Consider the following 24,065-nt stretch of genomic DNA (forward strand, 5'->3'; position numbering starts at 1 on the left):
TTTGTAGGAGGACCAGTATGAGCCATTCATACTAGTCAGAGAAAAAGGTAAGACTAGAACTGAAGTTTCTAGACCCCTAGTCCTGTACTCCCTCTCGTAGCTGTGCCATCTATTCTTCAGGGCTAGTGCATCAGGGGACACAGAAAAATGCTTCCTTCTAAAAAGCAAGGATAAAAAAAATTAAAAAGCAAGGATGAGAATAGAATACTTAAGTGCTTTTTGAGCAACAATAATGGGCTGTTCATGAAAGGTCAGCGGAAGGCATTTCCAAACCGATATTCACTCTTACTTTATATTCTCCCAAGAGTCGGTTCCTCTCATCTAGCTTCCTCTGCAGATCCACCTGCAAGGATAAGAAAGAATTCATGGCACGCAGGTACTGCCTGCTAATCCTCAAGGAAACCAGCTACTTAGTAACCATAGTTAATGTTGGCAGTTACAGTATGCAGCACAGAGAGGGTATGATGGTAAAAATACACAGCTGCTCTCCATGTTGTTAGTGAAGTAATTAGACGGTAGAACCACAATTTTGCCTCGGTATCTCAGTGTCCTCAAAGTTGAAGAGGAGATCAAGGACCTTCCTGCCCAGTATGATGTGGGCTTTCACCTAGGAACAGAGATGAGTCTAATGGGGAATAAAAATAATTGCAGACACTTAGGGCAGGCATCCCAGAAGCAAGATAAGAGATTAGGATGGCCAATCTAATAGCACTTCATGCAGTAGCCTGTTCTGCTAATGGGGCTCACTGAGGTCAAGGCTCATTCATTTAACTCACATTCTGGTTGTGCAGCTCATCTTTGTCCATATTTGCCCTCAGTAGCTCTTGTTTGAGCTGAAGAACAGATGTGTCCTGCTGAGTCAATCTCTGCTGCAAGGCATCCTAGGGGAAAAAGCATACTAATTATTGTTGTCTCAATTCATCAGTCAGCCAGTTGTTATTCCAAATTACTAAACCCTTTAATGTGTTTCCAGCATTCGTTATGGCAGGCTGGAAGACAAATGGAGTAAAAGGGTCTTGCCACGAGTTGCTGAGGAGGGGTTTTTCTGTCCCCCTCTAGGAAACTGGCATCCAGAGCAAAATCCTATCCACTGTTCTGTGAAACTTACTGAAACCTGATTTTTTTTCTCTGCTTACTATTCGTCCCCACCCTCAATCCTGATAGCATGGTGTATTCGAGAGAGAATGACTGGACTTTGGGATCAGAGAGACATAGATTCAAATTATGAAGCTACCACTTACTACTTTTGTGATGTTAACCTTGGACAATGCACTCTACTTTCTCCCGCCTGGGCTTTCTCATCTATATCTTGGGCATATAAATACTCAATCTAGAGTAGCTCTTTTTCCCTCTACCTCTCTGCCCAGTCCCCATTTCCTGGAGAGATGGGCCCTATTCATCCCGCCACTCTGTTGTTAAAGAATCCCTGAAATCACTCCCACGCTGGCTTCCAGAGCCAGAACTGTTCTTTGATTCACGATTCCTCTTCCCAATTTCCTAGGATCTTAATAGCATTAGGCTTTCTTTTCCTCAGCTTGAACCCTCTTGGTTCTTATCATGCCTAACAAAAAGGTGAGCTAGATATCCTTGCTTATAAGGACAGTTATGACATATTCCATCAACCATGGTGGCTTCAAATAGAACTAATGGACTAGGGCTACATTCTAATATATTTGTCTTGACTTTTTTCTCTCTATAGACTGCAAAGAAATGGTACAGACTATGAAGAATGTGGGAGCCCATTCTTAATTATACTCTCTGCCATGACAGTACATGGTAAAGGAAGTCTAAGATACCGTTGGCATCAGTAGTTCAAAGGAATATTTCCCAAAATGTGCTCCATGGGACATTAATGTGCCACATGACATTACATGGAAGAAAAGACACTTCTGTGGTTATTAATTCTAAATCATTTTTAGGCCAACCTCTTTACGACAGACCGTTTCAGATCCTTTATATGTTATTATTCACAGTGAGTCTTCAAGACTGCAGAGCATTTCTCAAATTTATCTGACCATGGAACACATTTGTTTTTTTAAAGTGTTTCAAAAGTACTAAGCCTACAAAATATACTTTGGAAAATGTTGCTGAGTGATAACTCTAGTCTAGCCCATCAATGGATGTGCAAGAAGAGGGGAAAAGCAGCAACATAAAAACATCCTCTTCTACTTCCAGATTTTATTCCACAGATATACTCCCATTTGGGTGAAATAACATATATTCAGGCTGGACATAGTGGCTCACGCCTGTAATCCCAGCACTTTGGGAGGCCGAGGCACACGGATCACGAGTTTAGGAGTTCGAGACCAGCCTGGCCAATATGGTAAAATCCTGTCTCTACTAAAAATACAAAAATTAGCTGGGCGTGGTGGCACACGCCTGTAATCCCAGCTACTTGGGAGGCTGAGGCAGAAGAATTGCTTGAACCTGGGAGGCGGAGGTTGCAGTGAACCGAGATCATGCCATTGCACTCCAGCTCTGGGCAACAGAGCAAGACTTCATCTTGGAAAAAACAAAACAACTTATATTCAAGGCTGTTAGTTAGATCATTGTTTATATTAGCAAAAACTAGCAATTTTCATATATAATAAATTATTTAGCATATATATGTATACAGTGGAAACAATGGAATACGATACAGCCATAAAAAAAGACCTAGGAAAGTCTTTAGGTACTACTGACATAGAATGAGCTCAAAGATATACTACTAAGTGAAAAAAAGCAAAGTCTCAAGTTGTATTTCTAGTATACTACTATTTGGGTAAAACCGTGGGGGAAAACGATACACACACATATGTGCTGATAACTGTTAAGATGCCTCTAGGAGGTCGGGCGTGGTGGCTCACACCTGTAATCCCAGCACTTTGAGAGGCCGAGGCGGGTGGATCACCTGAGGTCAGGAGCTCAAGACCAGCCTGGCCAACATGGTGAAACCCAGTCTCTACTCAAAATACAAAAAGTAGCTGGGTGTGATGGTGCACACCTGTAATCCCAGCTACTTGGGAGGCTGAGGCAAGAGAGTCACTTGAACCCGGGAGGCGGAGATTGCAGTGAGCCAAGATAGCGCCACTGCACTCCAGCCTGGGTGACAGAGTGAGAGTCCGTGTCAAGATTAAAAAAAACAAAAGAAAAAAAAGATGCCTCTAGGAAAGAGAACTAGGTGACTGAGGGGACAGGGCTGGCAGGCAGACTTTTCATGGTTTATCTTTTTATACCTTTAAAATTATTTGAATATTAGTTAACTATTCAAAAACAAATAACAATTTTTTAAAGGATATTCTTTTTTATTTTTCTTTTTTTTTGAGACGGAGTCTCGCCTCGTCACCTAGGCTGGAGTGCAATGGAGTGATCTCAGCTCACTGCAACCTCCCCCTCCTGGATTCAAGCGATTCTCCTGCCTCAGCCTCCCAAGTAGCTGGGATTACAGGTGCTGCCACCACGCACAACTAACTTTTTTGTATTTTTAGTACAGACGGGGTTTCACCATGTTGGCCAGGCTGGTCTCGAACTCCTGACCTCGTGATCTGCCCGCCTCGGCCTCCCAAAGTGCTGGGATTACAGGCATGAGCCACCATGCCCAGCCCTAAAGGACATTCTTTCACATTGAAGAGGGTTCTTTTACATATAGAGACAATCAAGGTGGCACAGATGGAAATGGCAGCACCGTGAATCATAACCACTAGAAATAAGCCTCAGCAAATCAAAGGTATATTCCTCGACATGTCTCACTTCCCTCCCACAAAGCCCTTTCTTTACCAATAGCACAGAGCTATTAAAGGTCCACAGAAAATTCCACCTCTCACCACTCACCAGTAGACTACTTTATATTGCAGAGACTTTATTTAAAGAATTAAATGTCTTCTTTTTTACCTTTATCCCTTGTAAGTTTCTGGCTTCTTGTTTACATTTCAGCAGCTCCTTCTGCAAACCAAATATAGTTAGATCAGATGGTGACATCTGGGTTGCTTCAGACTGCATTACCTCATTCTGTCGGCAAGAGGACAAAACCCAGTTGATCACTGCATGAAAAATTAACCCTCTACTAAGGCAAACAGCTCTGTTCCAGTGAGCAGTACGGGCTGATCCACAGAAACAAGAAGAGAACCATTCTGTTCTTCTCTGTTGGTACCCAGGCTTAACTGCTCAGGTAGAGAAGAGTTGCCAAGAAAGAAGATACCCCATCATTCCCACAGGCTCTCATTTCTATATTTAGCAATCTTCACCAACAGGAAAACCTAATGATAATAATCTAAATCCCTCTCACTAAATATATGATATCTAAATATGCCTACCCCCAATGGCATTAAATAATTATCTCTATTCTTAATGTTCAGCAAAGGGTTGGAGTGTTTCTTTGTGAGTCAAACAAAAACACATTTCGACTAATGATGAAATACTGAGTAATTAACATTCCCTTACAATAGATAAAATATATGTACACAATTGTCACTGGGAAATAGATTTTAGAAGGGTAACAACCATAACCCAGACCCCAATCTCTTCTCTTCCTATTGTATCACATCAAGAGTTTGCAATTAACGTATCTGAAATGGGGATCTGTAACTTGGACTCCACAGATAGGCTCAAAAGTTGCTCTATTAGGGCTGGGAACAGTGGTTCATGCCTATATCCCAGCACTTTGGGAGGCCAAGATGGGAGAATCACTTGAGTCCAGGAGTTCAAGACCAGCCGAGGCAACAAGGCGAGAGCAATCTATACAAAAAACACAAAAATTAGCCAGGCATGGTGGTGCATTCCTGAAGCCCCAGCTACTAGGGAGGCTGAGGTGGGAGGATCGCTTGAGGCCGGGAGGTCAAAGCTGCAGTTAGCCATGATCACGCCATGGCATTCAGCCGGGGTGACAGAGTGAGACTCTGTCTCAAAAAACAAACAACCAAAACAAAACAAATAAATAAAAGTTGCTCTATTAAAAATTCATGTTGGCCAGGCATGGTGGCTCATGCCTGTAATCCCAACACTTTGGGAGGCCAAGGCAGGCGGACCACAAGGTCAGCAGTTCGAGACAAGCCTGGCCAACATAGTAAAACCCCATCTCTACTAAAAATACAAAAATTAACCGGGTATGGTGGCGGACACCTGTAGTCCCAGCTACTTGGGAGGTTGAGGCAGGAGAATCGCTTGAACCTGGGAGGCGGAGGTTGCAGTGAGCTGAGACTGCACCATTGCACTCCAGCCTGGGTGACAGAGCTAGACTCTGTCTCCAAAAAAAAAATTCATGTCTATGAGTATGAGTGCAAACATACACGCATACTTGCAGGGAGAGGGTTAACGGCTTTAGTCATATACTTATGACTGAAAGAAAAGCTAGGAATCACTGACCTAAAATAATTCTGAGAAGTATTTATAAAAAAAGACTGCACTGGTATTAGATACACTTTTTTTTCTTTTATTTAAGGAATAATAACCATGAAATATTTCAAACATACAGAATGGTACAACCAATGACACTGAAATTCTATTACCTACCACCAGGATTAAAAAGGTATTACCTTCCTGACATATTTGGGATGTCTCTCTCTCTTTTAAGAAAAGACATAATACAGACACAAGAAAGATTCTAATTCTGAAATCCCTTTCCCTCTTGAAGTTGTGTAACATTCCCATAATGGTTTTTTGTTTTGTTTTGTTTTTTAGATGGAGTCTCGCTTTGTTGCCCAGGCTGGGGTGCAGTGGCACAATCTTTGCTTACTGCAACCTCCTCCTCCTGGGTTCAAGCAATTCTCCTGCCTCAGCCTCCCGAGTAGCTGGGACTACAGATGTGTGCCAGCACGCCCAGCTGATTTTTTGTATTTTTAGTAGAGACAGGGTTTTTTTTTTTTTTTTTTTTTTTTGAGACGGAGTCTCGCTCTGTCACCCAGGCTGGAGTGCAGTGGCCGGATCTCAGCTCACTGCAAGCTCCGCCTCCCGGGTTTACGCCATTCTCCTGCCTCAGCCTCCCGAGTAGCTGGGATTACAAGCGCCTGCCACCTCGCCCGGCTAGTTTTTTGTATTTTTTAGTAGAGACGGGGTTTCACCGTGTTAGCCAGGATGGTCTCGATCTCCTGACCTCATGATCCGCCCGTCTCGGCCTCCCAAAGTGCTGGGATTACAGGCTTGAGCCACCGCGCCCGGCCTGAGACAGGGTTTTGCCATGTTAGCCAAGATGGTCTCAATCTCCTGACCTTGTGATCTGCCCACCTCAGCCTCCTGAAGTGCTGGGATTACAGGCGCAAGCCACCACGCCCGGCCCCCATAATGTTTTTAAGGGGTAAAACATATATGTCTTGACATACCTTTAAGTCCTGATTCTCCTCCATACTCTGATCCAGACGACTTTGGATTATAATCTGAATATAAGACAAAAAGAGATAGCTAAACACCTATGCTGTGAAGTTCAGAGGCCATTCATTCAACAAATATTTATTGAGCACTACTAGATGCCAGCTCTGTACTGTGGATACAAAGAAGAACCGGAAACAGTTCCTGCTCTCTGATGGAAGCATATGCATCAAGTTGCAGGTAGATCTACGTGGATAAAGCTTAGAATAAGTATGGGTAGGCCAGGCATGGTGGCTCACATCTGTAATCCCAGCACTTTGGGAGGCCGAGGCAGGCAGATCACTTGAGGTTAGGTGTTCGAGACCAGCCTGGCCAACATGGTGAAACCCCACCTCTACTAGAAATACAAAAATTAGCCAGGTGTGGTGGTATACACCTGTAATCCCAGCTACTCGGGAGGCTGAGGCAGGAGAATCACTTGAACCCAGGAGGCAGAGGTTGCAGTGAGCCAAGATCGTGCCACTGCACTCCAGCCTGGGCAACAGAGCAAGACTGTCTCAAAAAAAAAAAAAAAAAAAGAAGAAGTATGGGATCGGGGTTGGGTGCAGGGGAGGGGTGGGGTAAAGGGAAGAAGAAATGGCAAGAGATGAAGTTGGAGAGAAATATCAGGGCCAGATCATGAAAGGCCAGTGAGGGCAATGGGGAATCAATGAGAAGTTTTATGCAGAAGGGTGACAAAATGAAGTATGTCTTTAAGGCAAATTATTCTTGCTGTTTTACAAAAAATGAATTAGAGGAAGACAGGAGAGAAATCAGGTAAACCAGTTAGAAGATTGCTAGAATACTGGATGGAGACTTGATTTTTAAGCGGCTGTGAGAATGGAGAAAACTAGATAAAGAAATTAGAAATGTAAACTGGTAAAACCTGGTGACTGACTGATGTAGAGGAAAAGGATTAAAAGATAATATCTAGATTTCTGTTTGGCGCATTTTGGTATCCAAAACAGATATCCAAAAGGACAAGTAGCTTTGGTGGTTGGGCAGAGGACAGAAAAACTTTAATTTAGGACTCATTGAAATTGAGATGCTTATGGGACTTACAAGTGGAGATAATAAGAAGGCAGTTGCATATTGCATACACACATCTAGAACTCCATAGCGGGGGCTGAGCTGGAAATAAATACATGAGAAGCAAGAGGGAAGTGAGTGAAGAACTGGAGGCAGATACGACTGCCCAGGTGAATGTTTAAGACACATGAGGGCCTAGACTGGAATGCTGAGGAACACTAACATTAAAGGCACAAGCAGAAGAAAAGCTTCAAAGAGAACTTGAATGTAAACTCCATAAGGGTCGGGTCTTAGGTCTCTTTTGTTGCTACCATATCTCCAGCATGTTGAAATAGGGTCTGGCATATAGTCAGCACTCAATAAATATTTTTTTATTAAATGAATGAAGAAGGAAATAATGTTCAAAAATGTAGGAGGAAAACCAGAACTGGTCAAAGAAGACAGCATTTCAAGAAGGCATGAATAGCAGTGTCAAATGCTAAACACAAGTCAAATACATACAAATTTAGTGTCCAGTCACAAAAGATCGAGCTCACCAGTTGTTCCTCGGGATTGACACCTGGTTCACAGAAGGCCAAGGGCCTCTCCTGTTCATCTTCAGGTAAGGATCCGTTGAGCAATAAGGCCTAAATAACCACAAAGGCAGAACGAAACTTAACTCTCCTTCAGATGACTTAGTGCAGAGTTGAGCTTGGTAAGCTCACCCCTAGTTAAAATCACAACTCAGCTTCCTCAAGAAATTTCATCGGTAATTTTTGCTCCTTAGATACTTCCCATTGCTCACCCTGGGACTAGTTCCTTTTGTCAAGTCCATGCTCTGGCTCTTTCAGCTCTCTGGACACCTGACTACTCTGCTTCAAGGTGCCTTGGCCCCAGAAGAAAATCTAAAAACCTTTCTTTCAAAAGAGACACAACACATTTCAAACTGGAGCTACTCAAACTCAATTTTGCCAGGGAGAAAATGATCTAAAAGCAGTGTAGAATCATCACGGCTTAGAAATGAGTATTATAATGAATTATTTGGAAATACATTTGGAGCACTCACTTGGGTTTGTTTGATTTTTGTTTGTTTTACTGATTCTGCATTTTTACTCCCTAAAGCAACCTGTATAGAACAAGAAGGAAAACACATTTGCAGGGAGATGTCCTCATTCATTTCAGCTCCTGACCCAGGCGGTTTTCATTAGAATATAAGTAGGTGGAATGGGGAGGCAGATTTACCATGAAGCTAAGAAAGCTCCAGTTGTAGGACCCCGCATACATTGCCTCTCCCAAGGTCCTATACCAAATTATTATTATTATTATTATTATTATTATTATTATTATATTTGGAGACAGAGTCTCACTTTGTCACCCAGGCTGGAGTGCAGTGGCCCAATTTTGGCTCACTGCAATCCAGGGTTCAAGCTATTCTCATGTCTTAGCCTCCCGAGTAGCTGGGATTAGAGGCATGCGCCACCACACCCGGCTAATTTTTGTATTTTTAGTAAAGACAAAGGTTTCGCCGTATTGCCCAGGCTGGTCTCAAACCCGTGAGTTCAAGCAATCTGCCCGCCTTGGCCTCCCAAAGTGCTGGGATTACCAGCGTGACCCACCATGCCTGGCCTATTCCTAATTATTATATTCATAATTTTGTAATCTTATTCTTCAAGAAGCCCCCCTGCACACACACAAATTATATGTTTTAGGATTCAGAAAACTTGGATCTGTCCCTGCAGGTGAGTATCTATCAGATCAGTGAAAGACTGAAAAATGTGACCCCATTTTATATCTGAAACAATTCTGTCTTGATTCAAAAGAGATGAGTTACAGAAGCTGTTTCCTATTTCAATAAACAACACAAATTCAGGTGGGCGAGGTGGCTCACACCTGTAATCCTAGAACTTTGGGAGGCCGAGGTGGAAGGATCCCTTGACCCTAGGAGTTTGAGATCAGCCTGGGCAACATAGTGGGATCCTGTCTCTACAAAAAATTAAAAAATTAGTTGATCATGATGGCGCATGCATGTGGTCCCAACTACTCAAGAGGCTGAGGTAGGAGAATCACTTGAGCCCAGGAGACCAAAGCTGCAGTGAGCCATGATCATTCCACTGCACTCCAGCCTGGGCAACAGAGCGAGACTCCGTCTCAAAAATAAATAAATAAATAAAATCCAGCCAATGGCTTATCTGCCAAATGCTAATAATAAAATTTGAGTAAGTCAAATGAATTTGGCTATCTCACATGTCATGGCAACAGGTACAGACATATATAAGAAGCCACAGGGCCGCAGGAGCTAAGGGAGTTCAACATTATGGAAATATCAACGATAATGGCAAACTGTTCAAAGGGTTCTAACTAAGGAATACTAATAAGTCAGAAATCTTGGATGTGGCTTAGCATGCAACTTGTTAATCACTGAAAAGAGTTAAGAAGCCCAGTGGATGCTGTGAGCCCTTTTGTATTCTACAATGGAACTGAATTCTCATTGTGATCATGTGGCTGTGAATTAAAACTCTTCTGTTTGCAGGGAATATTAAGATGCTGACTTTCTGCCTGTCAGTTCTCTTCTTTTTCTGTCTAATCTGCCACCGAATTTCTCCCAGACTAAGAAATGCAAACAAACTTTGAGCCAAACTGATGAATATCTATGTTCATATAATGCAAATCATCCTGGGAACAACCTGGTTGGGTATAATCTCGAAGCTCTCCATGACATACTTCCTATGCAAGCAAAACACACACAAAAACATTCCATTAAGGTGTTCGTTAATGGAGTGGCAAAAAAGAGATCTAAAAGGCCTCATAAGCCAGCCATTTTAAAAATACAGAGCAAATGAAGTTTGGGAATGTTTATGCAGGAAACATTCCTCCCACACTTCTCAGTTCCTGGGGCATACATTATGCAAATTGCTTTACCACAGCACCAATCTCCTTTTTTCTTTAGGAACCCTTTGTGTCCCCACCCTGTTGCAGGCTAGCTGGGAGCACGCCCTCCACCGCCTGCCGGCTGCCAGAGCCACACACATAATGTGGGCTTTGTTTATGTGTCCATAAATATTTGACAATTCAGAAGCACTGCAGTTCCCAGCACAAACAGAAAAGAATATTTCTAGGCAATTTCAGGGTCATCAGCACACTATAAGGACTCCCCCAAACAGAGACAGACACACAAAGACAGGAATGAGGGGGTCACTCAGGGTGGGAACTATGTCAAGTGGGTCAGTCTCGGGGGTAGATTTGCCAAGCTGGCACTACAGGTATAGGAAAAACTGAAGGGCTTTTGTTGCTCAAAGAAAACCTCTTCTACCTGACCATTATGCCTTGGCATCCATTTGCACATGTATTAGGAGTGAGCTAAATCCCTTAGCTAAACTCAAATGGAAACCTGGCAGCATTACTGGCTCTTACACTCTTCCTGCTAGAGAATTCCTAGAAGAAAATTCCTGACTATTCACAGTGCCATTCTTTGGTGAAAGCTGCAATTGCAGGTCGACAGCCACATACTGCATAGAAGCCTACCTATGTAGCAGAGCGTCAACAATAAGGACTTGATAGAGGTCAGTAATGGCTCCTGGGCTTGCTGAAATCTTAAGCACTCTGCTATGAACGGCAGCCCACAAAGTCCATTTAAAGTACTCAAATATAAGGAATTTTCTGCTCTTTCTGTACTACTCCCTATATCTAAACTCCTCATTCAGTTCTGACCTCCCACAAAACTAAAATCAGTTTATTTTCAATTGATAATAGTGACTTAATAATCAATCGGTATAACAAGGGCAAACTACAAGGGAAAGAGCTACCTGTAGTCCTGATATCATTTTCTTTGCTTCTTCCATTTCTTTTTCTAAATATTCTTGTTGTTCCAACAGCTGTTCTTCCCATGAGGTCTCCAGATAGGTTCCAGGGCTCCCTGGCCGCCAGTCTCGAGATAATGGAGACTCTGTCTCCTCTACAAAATGAAAAGAGGGAGAACAGTTCATGTTGAAGAAAACTGATTTCCGGCAGAAAGCGTTCACAGGGTAGCGTTCACAGGTTCGGGTCACCTGCGTTCTGAACCTGTTCTCACAGCACAGACTGGACTCTCCACCAGGTGGGGTTGTGAGGCCTCAGGCTCACTTGGTGCTAGAACAATCTATCCTCTTTTAAAACACTTAGGAAGTAGAAGATTTCCCCTATGGGAGCCTTGGTATGCACCACACAGACTTTACTCTTGATTCTTAGAACTGGCATTCCAAGAGCCTGATTTTTGCCAGGTACAAAGAGAGGAGCTGTCAGATGCAATGAAAACAAAATCTTACTGGTTACTCTGAAGGTTTAGTGGGGAGACCTCAATTCAATATTCCTTTGACCACTCGGTCATAACTGGACCACTTTCATACAGAATACTGTGTGAGTCACATAGCAAACAAACCAATAAAAACAAACCTGCACAAACTGTTTAGCATCACTTTTATTTTCCTAGCTTTAAGGTCTCTTTGCTCTGGTTTCCTTGTCTATTTTACATGATCTAATTGTATGTACAGCCATTTAAAATGCATATTCTAGAATTCAGAAAGGCATAAACTCTTTCAGTGAGTTTCTTCATTCATGAGACGAGTATAATAACCCCTCTGGGTTGCCATGAAGATTAAATGAGGTAACTCATGTGCAGAGCCTGCTGGTGCCTGGCCGAGAGGAGCACTCAATAAATGCTCTCCCTCTCTCTCTAAGTCCTCAGGAGTTTTGACTCAGTAACATGACTGACTCTTTGGTACTAATGCCAGGGTTAGACGGGGAGCAGAATACAGAATAATTCCATTACAGTTTTTCTTCTGAGGGCCTCTGTTTCATTACAACTCTTGTGAGTAAATAAAATTCTAAGTCTTGCACTTTGCTTCTTACATGTTTCTCTCTCTATGCAAGAAAAAAAAGAGCAACTGAGATAGAGTATGTAAGTCTAAACAAAGGGAACTGTTTGTGGTCCTTTCTGTAGCTTCATACCAAGCCTGATACAGACCTGCTCTCTACTCTCTGTGTCCTCACAGACACCTCAGCTCATACAATATACTTCTGGTCCCAATTTGAGTTATGTAAGTCCTGCAATTATTTGTGTAAGATAGGAATAATAAAAATGTTTACTTGAGTAAGGCTTTTGACTGCCCCAAAGTCATTTCCTAATTCATAGGCAGCCAGCTGAGAAAGGGCCTGTCTATGCTGCTGCAAGATTTTTGACAGCTAGGACATCAGAAATTACATTCTGGAAGAGGATAACCACATTAATTGACTCAAAGTCATTAGAGCCCTCTAGTGCTGACCCTGCACACACTATGGAGATGGGGAAGGCCAGGGAGCTTACTGGTGGTCAGGACCTCTAAATTCTTCAAGCTGGCTGTTCCTTGAACCAACCCAGGCAGGCGTAGAGATAGTACCTGTTCTGGTCTCTATTCCTTCAGAGGGAATAATCACAAAATCTGCCTTCTCTTCTGACTGGGTTATAATGGACTCACTCTTGGCACTGTGGATTGGACTGGCTGAAGTCAGGCTGTGATTGAAGAAAAAGGAAGAAAAATGATTATTATGAAGAGTTGTTCAGAAAGCAGCTTTCATAATTTATTCCTGAGAACAGGGACATGTTCTTATTCATCTTACTCCTCCATGGCTAACACAGTACTTGGCCCACAGAAAATAAAATATTTAATGATTAACCTTTTGAATGAATCAAATTAATATTGAATAAAGGAATGACCCAGTCCTATAAAGTCTTTTCCACAACAAGGATGCCTTTAAGGCTAATTCATTGAGAAGAGATTTACCAAAATGATGGGTAATCTAGCATTCAAGTTTTGTTTTGTTTTACCTCCCACCACCTCTGCCATCACCATCCCTGGGCCCACATTCAAAGACTGATGCCAGTCTGTGTCTAGTAGCTTTTGGAGCTAGAAGGTATTTTGGAGCTAGAAGTGTATTTATTTCCAATACACTGATCGCTCACAGATACAGGCACTACCAGCCAAGTTATCATGGCAGATCAGCTCTGAGCTGATTACAAAAGAGAGTACAGGGTGGGGGTGGTTCAAGGGGAAAAGTTGCTGGAGAACGTACATTGCCAGGCTGGGCAGAGGAGCAGTTATATATCAATAACTGAGCTAGAGCATGACAAGGGGAAGATAATATGTCAAAAGGGGAAATACCTGCTAGGGATAGTGGAGTAAGGGTTTACTTGATTTATTCCTATCAAAGAGTTATTTATATTTCTGACACAACACTTTCAAATTGTTCTCAGAATCTTCTCAACAATTCTTAAGGTTTTGTTTTGTTTTGTTTTATTTTTTTCAGACAGGGTCTCACTCTGTTGCCCTGGTTGGAGTGCAGTGGCTCCATCATAACTCATGGCAGTCTCAAGCTCCTGGGCTTGAGCAAATCTGTCTCAGCCTCCCGAGCAGCTAGGACTATAGGTGCGTAAGATGCCCAGCTAATTTTCAAATTATTTTGTAGAGACAAGGTCTCCCCATGTTATCCAGGCTGGTTTCGAACTCCTGGGCTCAAGTGATCCTCTCTCCTCAATCTCTGTACTGGGATTACAGGCATGGGCCACCATACCTGGCCCTTAAGTTCTGATATAACTACTGGCCTTGGAAGGAACTATGCAGATTTTCAGGGAAGTGGAATTGTAAATCTCCAAAAAAACCGCAAATCTATAAGACAAGATGGGAATGTGAGGCTGGTGCTTCCATGTGACAGGGAAAACGAGTCTCGAGCCATTTCTCTTTGCACTGCACCTTGAGAACATCAGCAATGAAACAATCTCAGGGGCTGAGGGGTCTCCTGGCCCAGCCCCCTCTCAGGAATTCTTTCCAAATCTATCACCCAGACAACAGTGAAAGTGGCTAGGATTCACTGACCCACTTAATGTGCCCCTTAAGTCTCCCAGGCGAATCCTCACAACCACCATCAGGAGTTAACATTTTGTCTTCCTAGAATCCAGTAAAAACAAGAGCCAGGCATGGTGGAGGTAGCCAGGCACGTCAAAAGCGGTGAGGAAGCATGGGACTAGTGTCTCATCCTCCTCATTGCCCATATTTTAAGGGCTTTGGTGGGAATGACCTCAACTAGAAATACATTCTCTTCCTTCTTAGAACTACAGAAAACATTTTAAAGCTTTTAAATTGAAATGCCAAATTAAAGAAAGTTGCTTAACCATATCTATAGATCTATAACCCAAACAGGCGGAAGGGGTAGGGAGTGGCAAGAAGTGATATTCTGAAATAGCAATTGCTTTCTGGAACTTTCTTATTCATCTTTCACCACTTAGGCAATCTTGACTTCCAGGCCAACATGAATTCGCTGCTTGAAAAGCTCTCATCCAAGGGTACTATGTCATTCACAAGGAGAATAGATTTGTGCCTGCTCAGGCCTCAGCATTTACCTTCTTAGAGAAATGGGGATCCAAGCATAGAAAGCGGACTGCAAGAGCTGCTCATCTTTGAGAAACAAGAAAGCAACACTTTCTCATCTGACAAGGTGCTATGGATGACATGTTCCACCCTCCGCCTTTGCTGGACCACAGCACATGTGAGACAAAGTCGGGGAGGAGGGTGCAGTGTGAACCTAGGATGCTAGAAAACTGCTTTCCTAAAAGCACAGACGCATGCTCAGCTCCTTCTCCCTCCTAAGAGAGTTATCTCCCATATAAGGGCAGAAGGAGGCGGATGTCTGGATATCCAACCCCGCTGGGGGAGTGGCAGAGCAGCCAAAGGAAAACAACATTTCTCTTTCTTGAACTGAGGCTGCCAATGTGAGGCCACCGAGAGGTGAGACCATGAAACTCCATGGCCAAGTGGAGAGATAAAGGACCTCAGGCAGGAAACTCCCGAGGCACATGTCAGAGAAGGCACCTTGCTGCCTCCCTAAAAAGTACCTCATGGACAAGGAATATGCATTAAATCCTCTGCCCCAGGTCAGAGAAAATATTTTAATGCTAATTAATTATGTATATGACAGGCTCCTCCCTGATTAGCTTAAAAGTTCTATTTTATAAACAAATAATCCCCTATTTAGCATCATAATCCTCTCTGAGGTCAGAGAATGACTGATAGGTCTGGGCTGATATATTTCTTAATTCCCACAGGTCTAATAGCTCTTCTATCTCAATTTATCAGACAAGCAATCCTGCAGCAAAGATACTTCCAAATCCTACTCAAATTAATTTTTTTAAACGGATAATAGCCAATAAGGAAGAGTTCTATATCCTCAAGAAGTGCCCTCCCCCACCAAAGACCCTGGCAGGGGCTACGGCTACTCCTCCTGCCCCCATGCTGGCTCCACTTCCTAAGCCCACCCACCGTATTTTATAGTGATAACCCCTAGTCAGCAGTCGATCCTCCCAACATAGTGCTCCCACCACCCCGCCTGTCTCTGGCCAACAGCATCCTCCAGCCCTGCCCCTGCTCCCACCCTGGCCACCCACTTCCAAAGCCAGAGTGGCTTCAGCTCACCATTTGACTTGCGTCCCTCCCATGGTCCCCCTCCTGCCTCAGGCTTCAGCAAGCCTGCGTCCCCAGGTGAAGTGGAGGGCTCAGAGTCACATCGCTCCCAAATCCAGGCATGTCTCCCCGCGCTGGGGCTGGAAAACGCCTCCACGGGAAGGCCAGCTAGCAGAGCTACTGGCCCGGCTCGCGGGAGAAAGTGGGAACGGTGGCGGCGGCGTCTCGGCCCCAGCGACGGGGATGCTCCAGGCTCTGAAGCGCGCCGTCCCGGCAGCTCAGACTGTGCCGCAGCCCGGCCCCGGCGGAAGCTGCCTCCACTCGCAGGCTGCCGGCCCCTGGCCGCTGCATCTTGGCCTCCGCGGACGCTCGGCGCCGGGCATCCCCCCTGGTGGGGGCATCTCAACCCATCTCCCACTGGGAGGGAGGCTCTCGGCAGCGCAGGCTGCGCCTCGAGTCCCCAGCGGCGATCCCGCTCCGCGCCACCTTCCGGATCCCTTCCCGCCCCTCCCTCGGCTCCCTCTCCGGGCTGTCACAAGCGGCGAGGCAGCCGGGCTCCCACCCAAGCCAGTTCCACTGGCCAACAGACCGCTCTGGGCGGACGTTGAGGGTGCCGGCCAGGGGCGGGGCTGGGCGGGGTGGGGGTGGGGGTGGGGGCGTCGACGAGGGATTGGGGGATGCAAGGAGGGGAGACTGGGAGGCTCAGGATAGGCAGGGGAACAGCACCGTATTGGCAGAATCAAGAGGAGGGCTCTGGTGGTCTGCCCCGCACCGAAAACCTTGCCTTCTCCACTCTTGAGTCCTCCCTTCGTGGACCAGCCAGGGGTCGGTCGGACAGGTCAGACCCGCGTGGGGCTCTGGCCGCTCCTGGGGGTGGAGACTCCGACACTCCCCAGGAAAATTCGCTGAGCACCCATCCCCTCCCACCTTCCCCTCTGGCGTTTGGTGTGTTCTTTTTAACCAAGTAAGGATCATTTTGCTTGGCTACAGTGAGAGGATGGTATGCGGTTTTCGGTTTTCGGAGCAACAGGCTGGCAGGGCTTCCCCAGGGCGTCTCCGGAGGAGCAGTGGCAGGGGATGAGACACCCAGGGGCTATCCTTCCTTCTGAGCCACTCCCGTCCTGAGCAAGCCACACATCTGGGGGCTCCTGAGCTCTTCATGGGTCACAGAGCCACTAAGTGGGCTCCCTGGGAGGCGAGGGCTCAGAATGTGCAGGAACCTGCTGGGTTCCAGATAGCCACAAGAAGCCCTCTCCTTCCCTGGGGGCTCACTGAGGAAAAGGCAGCTACTAACCCAGCATGCCAAAGAGCTGGATGAGGGGTCAGCATTAGAAGAAAATGTCAAAATCGAATAATGAAAAACAGGGTAAAGCAAACAATTCTCCTCTGGCCCCTCTCCTAGAAAACTGTCACCATTAGCTCACTGCAGCCTGATAGCCAGTGGGCCACTCATTCACACAGTCTCACAGTCTCACAGCCCTCCCCTCAGTCCTCCTGCCTTGGAGGAGAAAGCAGGTGTTCTCAGGAAGAAATCCACTCTTCCTCCTATCCCCCAACTCTAGCAGGCACTATCAGGCTTAGAAGAGTGAAAGGCCTGCTGACGTGCAGGAGGCAATAGATCTCATCATACAACAAAAACATCCTGTAATTCTGCTCCAGGTGATAACCTAAGCAGCAAGCAAGGAAGAAATGATTTAGATTCTCATTAAAAGCACACCTGCTGCTTAATGGGCACGGGGCTTCCTTTTGGGGTGATGAAGATGTCTTCTGAGTGGACAGAGGTGATAGTCGCACCACATTATGAAGCTACTAAGTGCCACTGAATTGTACACTTTATAATGTTTAATGGTTAATTTTATGTTAGGTGAATTTTATAAATAAAAAAGAGCCCATCAATTAAATGTAAAAGGTAAAAAGTTAGCAGTATATTAAAATACTAGAAAGAGTTCCATATGACCTCAATAAATTAGGAAATGGTGCATCAAAATAGGATGGAATTTTATGAGAAAAAAAGAGGAGGAAGAAAACAAAGACACATAACATACATACAATACAAATAACAATTAGCCCTAAATAAAGCAGATTACACAGGGCTGGGATAGGAAAGAAAAGGTCATTAGAGCATAAATTATGATTCAGCAACAAAATGAAGTTAGTGAAAACATGATCTGGGGAGTGTTTATAGGAGCATGATTTACATAAGCCAGGAAAGTAATCTTTTTCTGCCACTGATAAGGTTCTTATTAGGGCACTGTATCCTGTTTTGGTCTCTGTACTTGGCTCTAAGGAATACAGACAACTTTTAGCTAGAGTCGCAAACATCATTAGCTTGCTCAAATGCATACTAATCAGCCACAGTTCCTGTAGAGGAAAGCTGGAAACATTCTAATGCTCTCAGACAACTCTGCTCAATTTCTATGAGCTTTACACAGACTTTTCAGGCCATACCTTAAGAGTTACACTTAGGCTCAAGGACAGCACAATGGAACTGGCTATCATAAACACTGGCACCTGATATGCAAATGTCAGAACCACTGGACTGGGCCCTGACAGGTTCCAGCCATGCCCCCATGTGGTCACAGTTAAGCACTGGCACTGGGACTGCACAGATTCCATTTGTGGGAAATATAGCAGCACCCGACCCTACCTTCCTACCCTCCTGCCAGCACAAACCCACAAAGCACTGCTAAGGGGTATCCCTTTAAAGCCAAACATAAACTGAGGGGAGAAAAAGGGCTTAGATGCCTTTTTGCTTGTTGTATTGTTACTTGAAGCCAAGAACTCCAAGAATCCCCCAGAATTCAGGTTTCAGAGGCCACAGTTACCTGGAGCAGCTGGACTCAGACGGGGACCTTTGTTGCCCTTCATACTGCTGCACTAGGGCCCGCACGCTCCAGTATGGATTCTCAATTTCCTCATCCATGCTGCTGTTCCTAAAGTCAAAGGACACCAGCAAAGGGAGGGTGTCAGTCCTTCAGATCTGATCAACTCAAGGAGTACAGATAGACTGCCACTCTGCGAGCAGTATAATAGATGAGTAAGACAAACCCCCTGCCTCAAGAGACACTTGGTACCTAGCAGGGAAGGCAGACACAAAAGTGATTCACCAATCTCTGCAACACCTCAGGGTCCTGCTCTCTCTTAGCAGATGCACAACAACCGGCAAAGCATTTCCTGCCATGACTCCCCAGGACAACCTGACCTTTGGGTACATTCCAGGGTAGAGCTTCCCCTAGATGAACTGGAACACTGCTCCCACAGACCTCCCAGTGAAGAAAACGCACTGTGCCAAAGGTGTATATTTAAATTTTGGGCACCAGAGCAAAAACTTATACACACGATTCCTTTACTTTCTGCTAAATGCAAAATAAAAATAAACATCTCAGAAGAAAAGGCTTTTTTCTTTTGAGAGTGCCCTCCCCTACCTCCCCACTCCATGTTCTTTTCTGCAATCTGGGGCTGTTTGGGTGACATTTCTATCTACTGCACTGTATCATCTAACAGAAGAAATATCAGAGAGAGGGATCAGTTCCCATCCCCAGATTTCTATCATTACCTCTGTCTGTATCGAAAGACATCCCGTCCTGATCGGGACATGTCATGACACACATCGGCCAGAGCAGCAGCTGCTCCCTGGGCAACAGCAGTGGCACAATGTGGTCGGTGATTTTGTAAAGGGGCTCTGGAGTCCCGTCCTTGGTTCACCGTCCTGCTAGAGCCAGGTTTGAAATGAGCTGCCAAGGCAAGGACCAGCCTCATGATAGACTTCAGGTTTCCGTCCACAATATCTGAAGGACAAAACAGACCAAGAGGTCCTAAGAGGGAGGCAAAAGCTGAGGACTTATGCATTTAATATGTATTGCTAGTGATACAGGTAAGCAAGGCAGTCAGGGTCTCAGTCCTAACAAAGCTCTGGGCAACAAAGGAGACAGAATATATAACAGCAATGACAATAAAGTAAGGTCACGTGTTTTGATAAGAGAAGTACAGGAATCTTTGGGAGGTCCGAGTAGAGATATCTTATCTAGACGGCTCAGAGAAGGATTCCTAGAGGAAGTGGGTTCTAAACTGAGACTTGATTGATGAAGAGTAGCACTTTAGTTAGATAAGAGAAAGACAAAGAGTATTCCAGGAAGAGGGAACAGCAGGTGTGAAGGTCTTGAAGTGGGAGACAGCGCGATATGTTAGAGCTATGCCATCCAGTATGGGAACCATTAGCCACCTGTAGCTATCTTTGCTCACTGCAACCTCCACCTCCCGGGTTCAAGCGATTCTCCTGCCTCACCCTCCTGAGTAGCTGGGACTATAGGCACCTGCCACCACGCCCGGCTAATCGGTTATATTTTTAGTAGAGACGGGGTTTCACCATGTTGGCCAGGCTGGTCTTGAACTCCTGACCTCAGGTGATCCGCCTGCCTCGGCCCCCAAAGTGCTGGGATTACAGGCGTGAGCCACAGCGCCCGGCCCACCTGTTTCCTTTTTTATAGTGTGGCTATTAGAAACTTTTTTTTTTTTGAGACAGAGTCTCACTTTCTCACCCAGGCTGGAATGCAATGGTACTATCTTGGCTCACTGCAACCTCTGCCTGCTAGGTTCAAGCAATTCTCCTGCCTCAGCCTCCCAAGTAGCTGGGATTACAGAAGCCCACCACCACGCCCAGCTAATGTTTGTATTTTAGTACAGATGGGGGTTTCACCATGTTGGCCACGCTGGTCTCGAACTCCTGACCTCAAGTGATCAGGAATGTGATCAGGGAGGCCTAGCCTTCCAAAGTGCTGGGATTATAGGTGTGAGCCACTGCGCCCCGCCTGCTATCAGAAGCTCTTAAGTTACCTATGTGACTTACATTCTATTTCTGTGACACAGCACTGTGGTGGAGGAAGTGAAAGAAGTTCAGCATAGCCAGAGCCCAGAATGCGGGGGGACACAGGGAAAGGTGAGGCAGCAGGGGGGTGAATCGGGGGGTGAATCAGAAGGGGGATCACACAGGGCATGGGAGGCCACAGGAAGGACTCTGGATTTTTTTTTTTTTTTTGAGACAGAGTCTCGCTCTGCCGCCCAGGCTGGAGTGCAGTGGCCAGATCTCAGCTCACTGCAAGCTCCGCCTCCCGGGTTTACACCATTCTCCTGCCTCAGCCTCCCGAGTAGCTGGGACTACAGGCGCCTGCCACCTCGCCCGGCTAGTTTTTTGTATTTTTTAGTAGAGACGGGGTTTCACTGTGTTAGCCAGGATGGTCTCGATCTCCTGACCTCGTGATCCGCCCGCCTCGGCCTCCCAAAGTGCTGGGGATTACAGGCTTGAGCCACCGCGTCCAGCGGACTCTGGATTTTATCCTAAGGGTCCTCAGATACAGAGGAGTGGCATGAGTATATGTACTCTTAGAAAGATCATTCTGACTGCAGTGTGGAGAGCAGATGAGAAGGGGACAATAATCAATGCCGCAGGACTAACTCAGACTGTTTACACTTCTTCAGGTAAATGACAATGATGTCCTAAATGGCAGTGTTCCCTCAAAATAGCTGACTTTAATGGGCCAGATCCCCAAGCCCACTCCACATGGGAACCAGATCAGAGGTATCATGAACTCTAAATTTTGCCCTAGAAATAAAAGAGGAATGTAGGCAGAAAACAGTGTGGTAAGTCTGGTGAAAGTCAATGTAAGGAAATGGGTAAAATTTTATTTTATTTTTTAGCTTTGTATCCTTTAAATATACAAGTCTTGGAAAAGGATTATTTGTGTTTTTTCTTTTTCACCTTTTGTTTTAGAAGCAGGTGGTACACATGCAGCTTTGTTACAAAGGTATATTGTGTGATGCTGAGGTCTAGGGTACGACTGAACTCATCATCCAGATAGTGAGCACAGTACCCAACAGGTAGTTTGCAGCCCTTCCCCCTCCCTCTCTCCCTCCTCTAGTAGTCCCCAGTTTCTACTGTTCTCATCTTTTGTCCCAATGTGCACCCAATGCTTAGTTCCCAATTGTAAGTAAGAACATACGGTGTTTGGTTTGCTGGTTCTGCATTAGTTTGCTTAGGATAATGGCCTCCAGCTGCATCCATGTTGCAGCAAAGGACATGATTTTATTTTTTTATGGCTGCATAGTATCCTGTGGTATATATACACCACATTTTCTTTATCCACTCCACTGCTGATGGGCACCGGAGTTGATTCCATGTTTTTGCTATTGTGAATGGTGCTGCAATGAACCTACAGGTGCATGTGTCCTTTTGGTAGAGTGATTTATTTTCCTTTGTGTATATACCTAGTAATGGGATTGCTGTAGTTCTTGGAGAAATCTCCAAACTACTTTCCACAGTGCCTGGACAAAGTCACATTCCCACCAACAATATATGTGTCCCCTTTTCTCCACAGCCTCTCCAACATCTGTCATTTTTTGACTTTTTAACAAAAGCCATCCTGACTGGTGTGAGATAGTATCTCATTGTGGTTTTGATTTGCATTTATCTGATTAGTGCTGATGAGCTTTTCTTCATGTTTGCTGGCCACTTGTACATCTTCTTTTGAGAAGTATGCTGTATATGCCCTTTGCCCACTTTTTAATAGGGTTATTTGTTTTTGCTTATTGATTTAAGTTCCCTATAGATTCTACATATTAGACTTTTGTCAGATTCATAGTTTGTGAATATTTCCTCCCATTCTATAGGCTATCTGCTTACTCCCTTGATAGTTTATCTTGCTATGTAGAGGCTCTTTAGTTTAATTAGATCCCAACTGTCAATGTTTATGTTGCAATTGCTTTGAGGACTTAGTCATAAATTCTTTGCCAATGCCAATATCAAGAAGGGTTATTTCCTAGGTTTTCTTCTAGGATTTTTACAGTTCAAGGTCTTACATTTAAGTCTTTATTCCATCCTGAGTTAATTTTTGTATATGGTGATAGGGATCTAGTTTCATTCTTCTGCATATGGCTGGCCAGTTATCCCAGTACCATTTATTGAATAGAGATTCTTGTCCTCATTGCTTATTTTTGTTGAGTTTGTCAAAGATCACATGGTTGTAGGTGTGGAACTTTATTTCTGGGTTCTCTAGTCTGTTCCATTGGTCTACATGTCTGTTTTATATCAGTACCATATTGTTTTGGTTACCATAGTCTTGTAGTATAGTTTGAAGTCAGGTAATGTGATACCCTAGCTTTGTAGCTTTGTTCTTTTTTTCTTTTTTGAGATAGAGTTTCCCTCTGTGTCGCCCAAGCTGGAGTGCAGTCGCGTGATCTCAGCTCACTGGAACCTCGGCCTCCCGGGTTCAAGCTATTCTGCTGTCTCAGCCTCCTGAGTAGCTGGGACTATAGGCACATACCACCACGCCCGGCTAATTTTTGTATTTTGAATTTCTTTCACCTCTTTGGTTAGATGTAGTCCTAGATATTTCTTTTTTGTGTGTAGTCATTGTAAGTGGGATTGTGTTCATAATTTGTCTCTCAGCTAGAATGTTATTAGTGTATAAAAATGCTACTGATTTGGCCAGGCACGGTGGCTCATGCCTATAATTCCAGTACTCTGGGAGGCTGAAGCAGGTGGAGATCAGGAATTTGAGACCACGGTGGCCAACATGATGAAACCCCGTCTCTATAAAAATACAAAAATAAGCCAGCATGGTGGTACATGCCTGTAGTCCCAGCTACTTGGGAGGCTGAGGCAGGAGAATCACCTGAACCCAGGAGGCGGAGGCTGCAGTGACGTGAGATCACGACACTGAACTCCAGTCTGGGCAACAAAGCAAAGCTCCATCTCAAAAAAAAATAAAATAAATGCTACTGATTTTGCGCACTGATTTTACATCCTGGAACTTAAGTCGTTTATCAGTTCTAAGAGCCTTTTGGGTTTTCTAGGTATAGAATCATATCATCAGTGAAGAGAGATAGTTTGACTTTTTCTTCTCCTATTTGGATGCCTTTTATTTCTTTCTCTTGCCTGATTGCTCTGGCTAGGACTGCCAGTACTATGTTGAGAAGGAGTGGTGAAGGATTCTTTGATACCTCCTACAAGGTGCTCTCACTGATCAGTATTGGCCCCATCTAAATGATCTAAACACAGAGAACACTAATAATCCAACATGAACCGTTCTGCCCCTATTGTCGTGAGACCCAAAGACAATCAGACCCAGGAACTGATGTTGAAACAAAACCAGACCTATAGTCAGTTCTCGAGAAACAGCAAGAGAACTAGGGAGCCTATGCTCTGTAAGAACACCTACGTTGTTCCTTCCTTGAAGCCTGGGCTCAAAATAGCCCGGCAAACCCATCTGGGCCAAGCCA

General features: G+C 44.7%; 1 protein-coding gene across 4 annotated transcripts in view; it reads right to left on the minus strand.

Annotated features, from left to right (window-relative positions):
- The window catches only part of LOC104677348 (dixin), a 61,792-nt gene that overhangs the window by 32,620 nt on the left and 5,107 nt on the right, over positions 1 to 24,065 (minus strand). The window contains exons 3-11 of one of the 4 annotated variants that reach the window (XM_030918464.1): positions 19,348 to 19,579; positions 18,617 to 18,724; positions 12,738 to 12,850; positions 11,130 to 11,278; positions 7,884 to 7,973; positions 6,294 to 6,347; positions 3,871 to 3,987; positions 777 to 881; positions 290 to 343 (exon numbers count right to left, since the gene is read on the minus strand). In XM_030918464.1, the coding sequence (XP_030774324.1) occupies positions 290 to 343; positions 777 to 881; positions 3,871 to 3,987; positions 6,294 to 6,347; positions 7,884 to 7,973; positions 11,130 to 11,278; positions 12,738 to 12,850; positions 18,617 to 18,724; positions 19,348 to 19,579 (1,022 nt within the window). Of the gene's footprint in view, positions 1 to 289; positions 344 to 776; positions 882 to 3,870; positions 3,988 to 6,293; positions 6,348 to 7,883; positions 7,974 to 11,129; positions 11,279 to 12,737; positions 12,851 to 15,803; positions 16,306 to 18,616; positions 18,725 to 19,347; positions 19,580 to 24,065 lie in introns of those variants that run through there. The other 3 variants (XM_030918465.1, XM_010382346.2, XM_030918466.1) reach the window with 3 other exon arrangements.

Source organism: Rhinopithecus roxellana, chromosome 15, assembly GCF_007565055.1.
Source record: "Rhinopithecus roxellana isolate Shanxi Qingling chromosome 15, ASM756505v1, whole genome shotgun sequence".
Lineage (NCBI taxonomy): Eukaryota > Metazoa > Chordata > Mammalia > Primates > Cercopithecidae > Rhinopithecus > Rhinopithecus roxellana.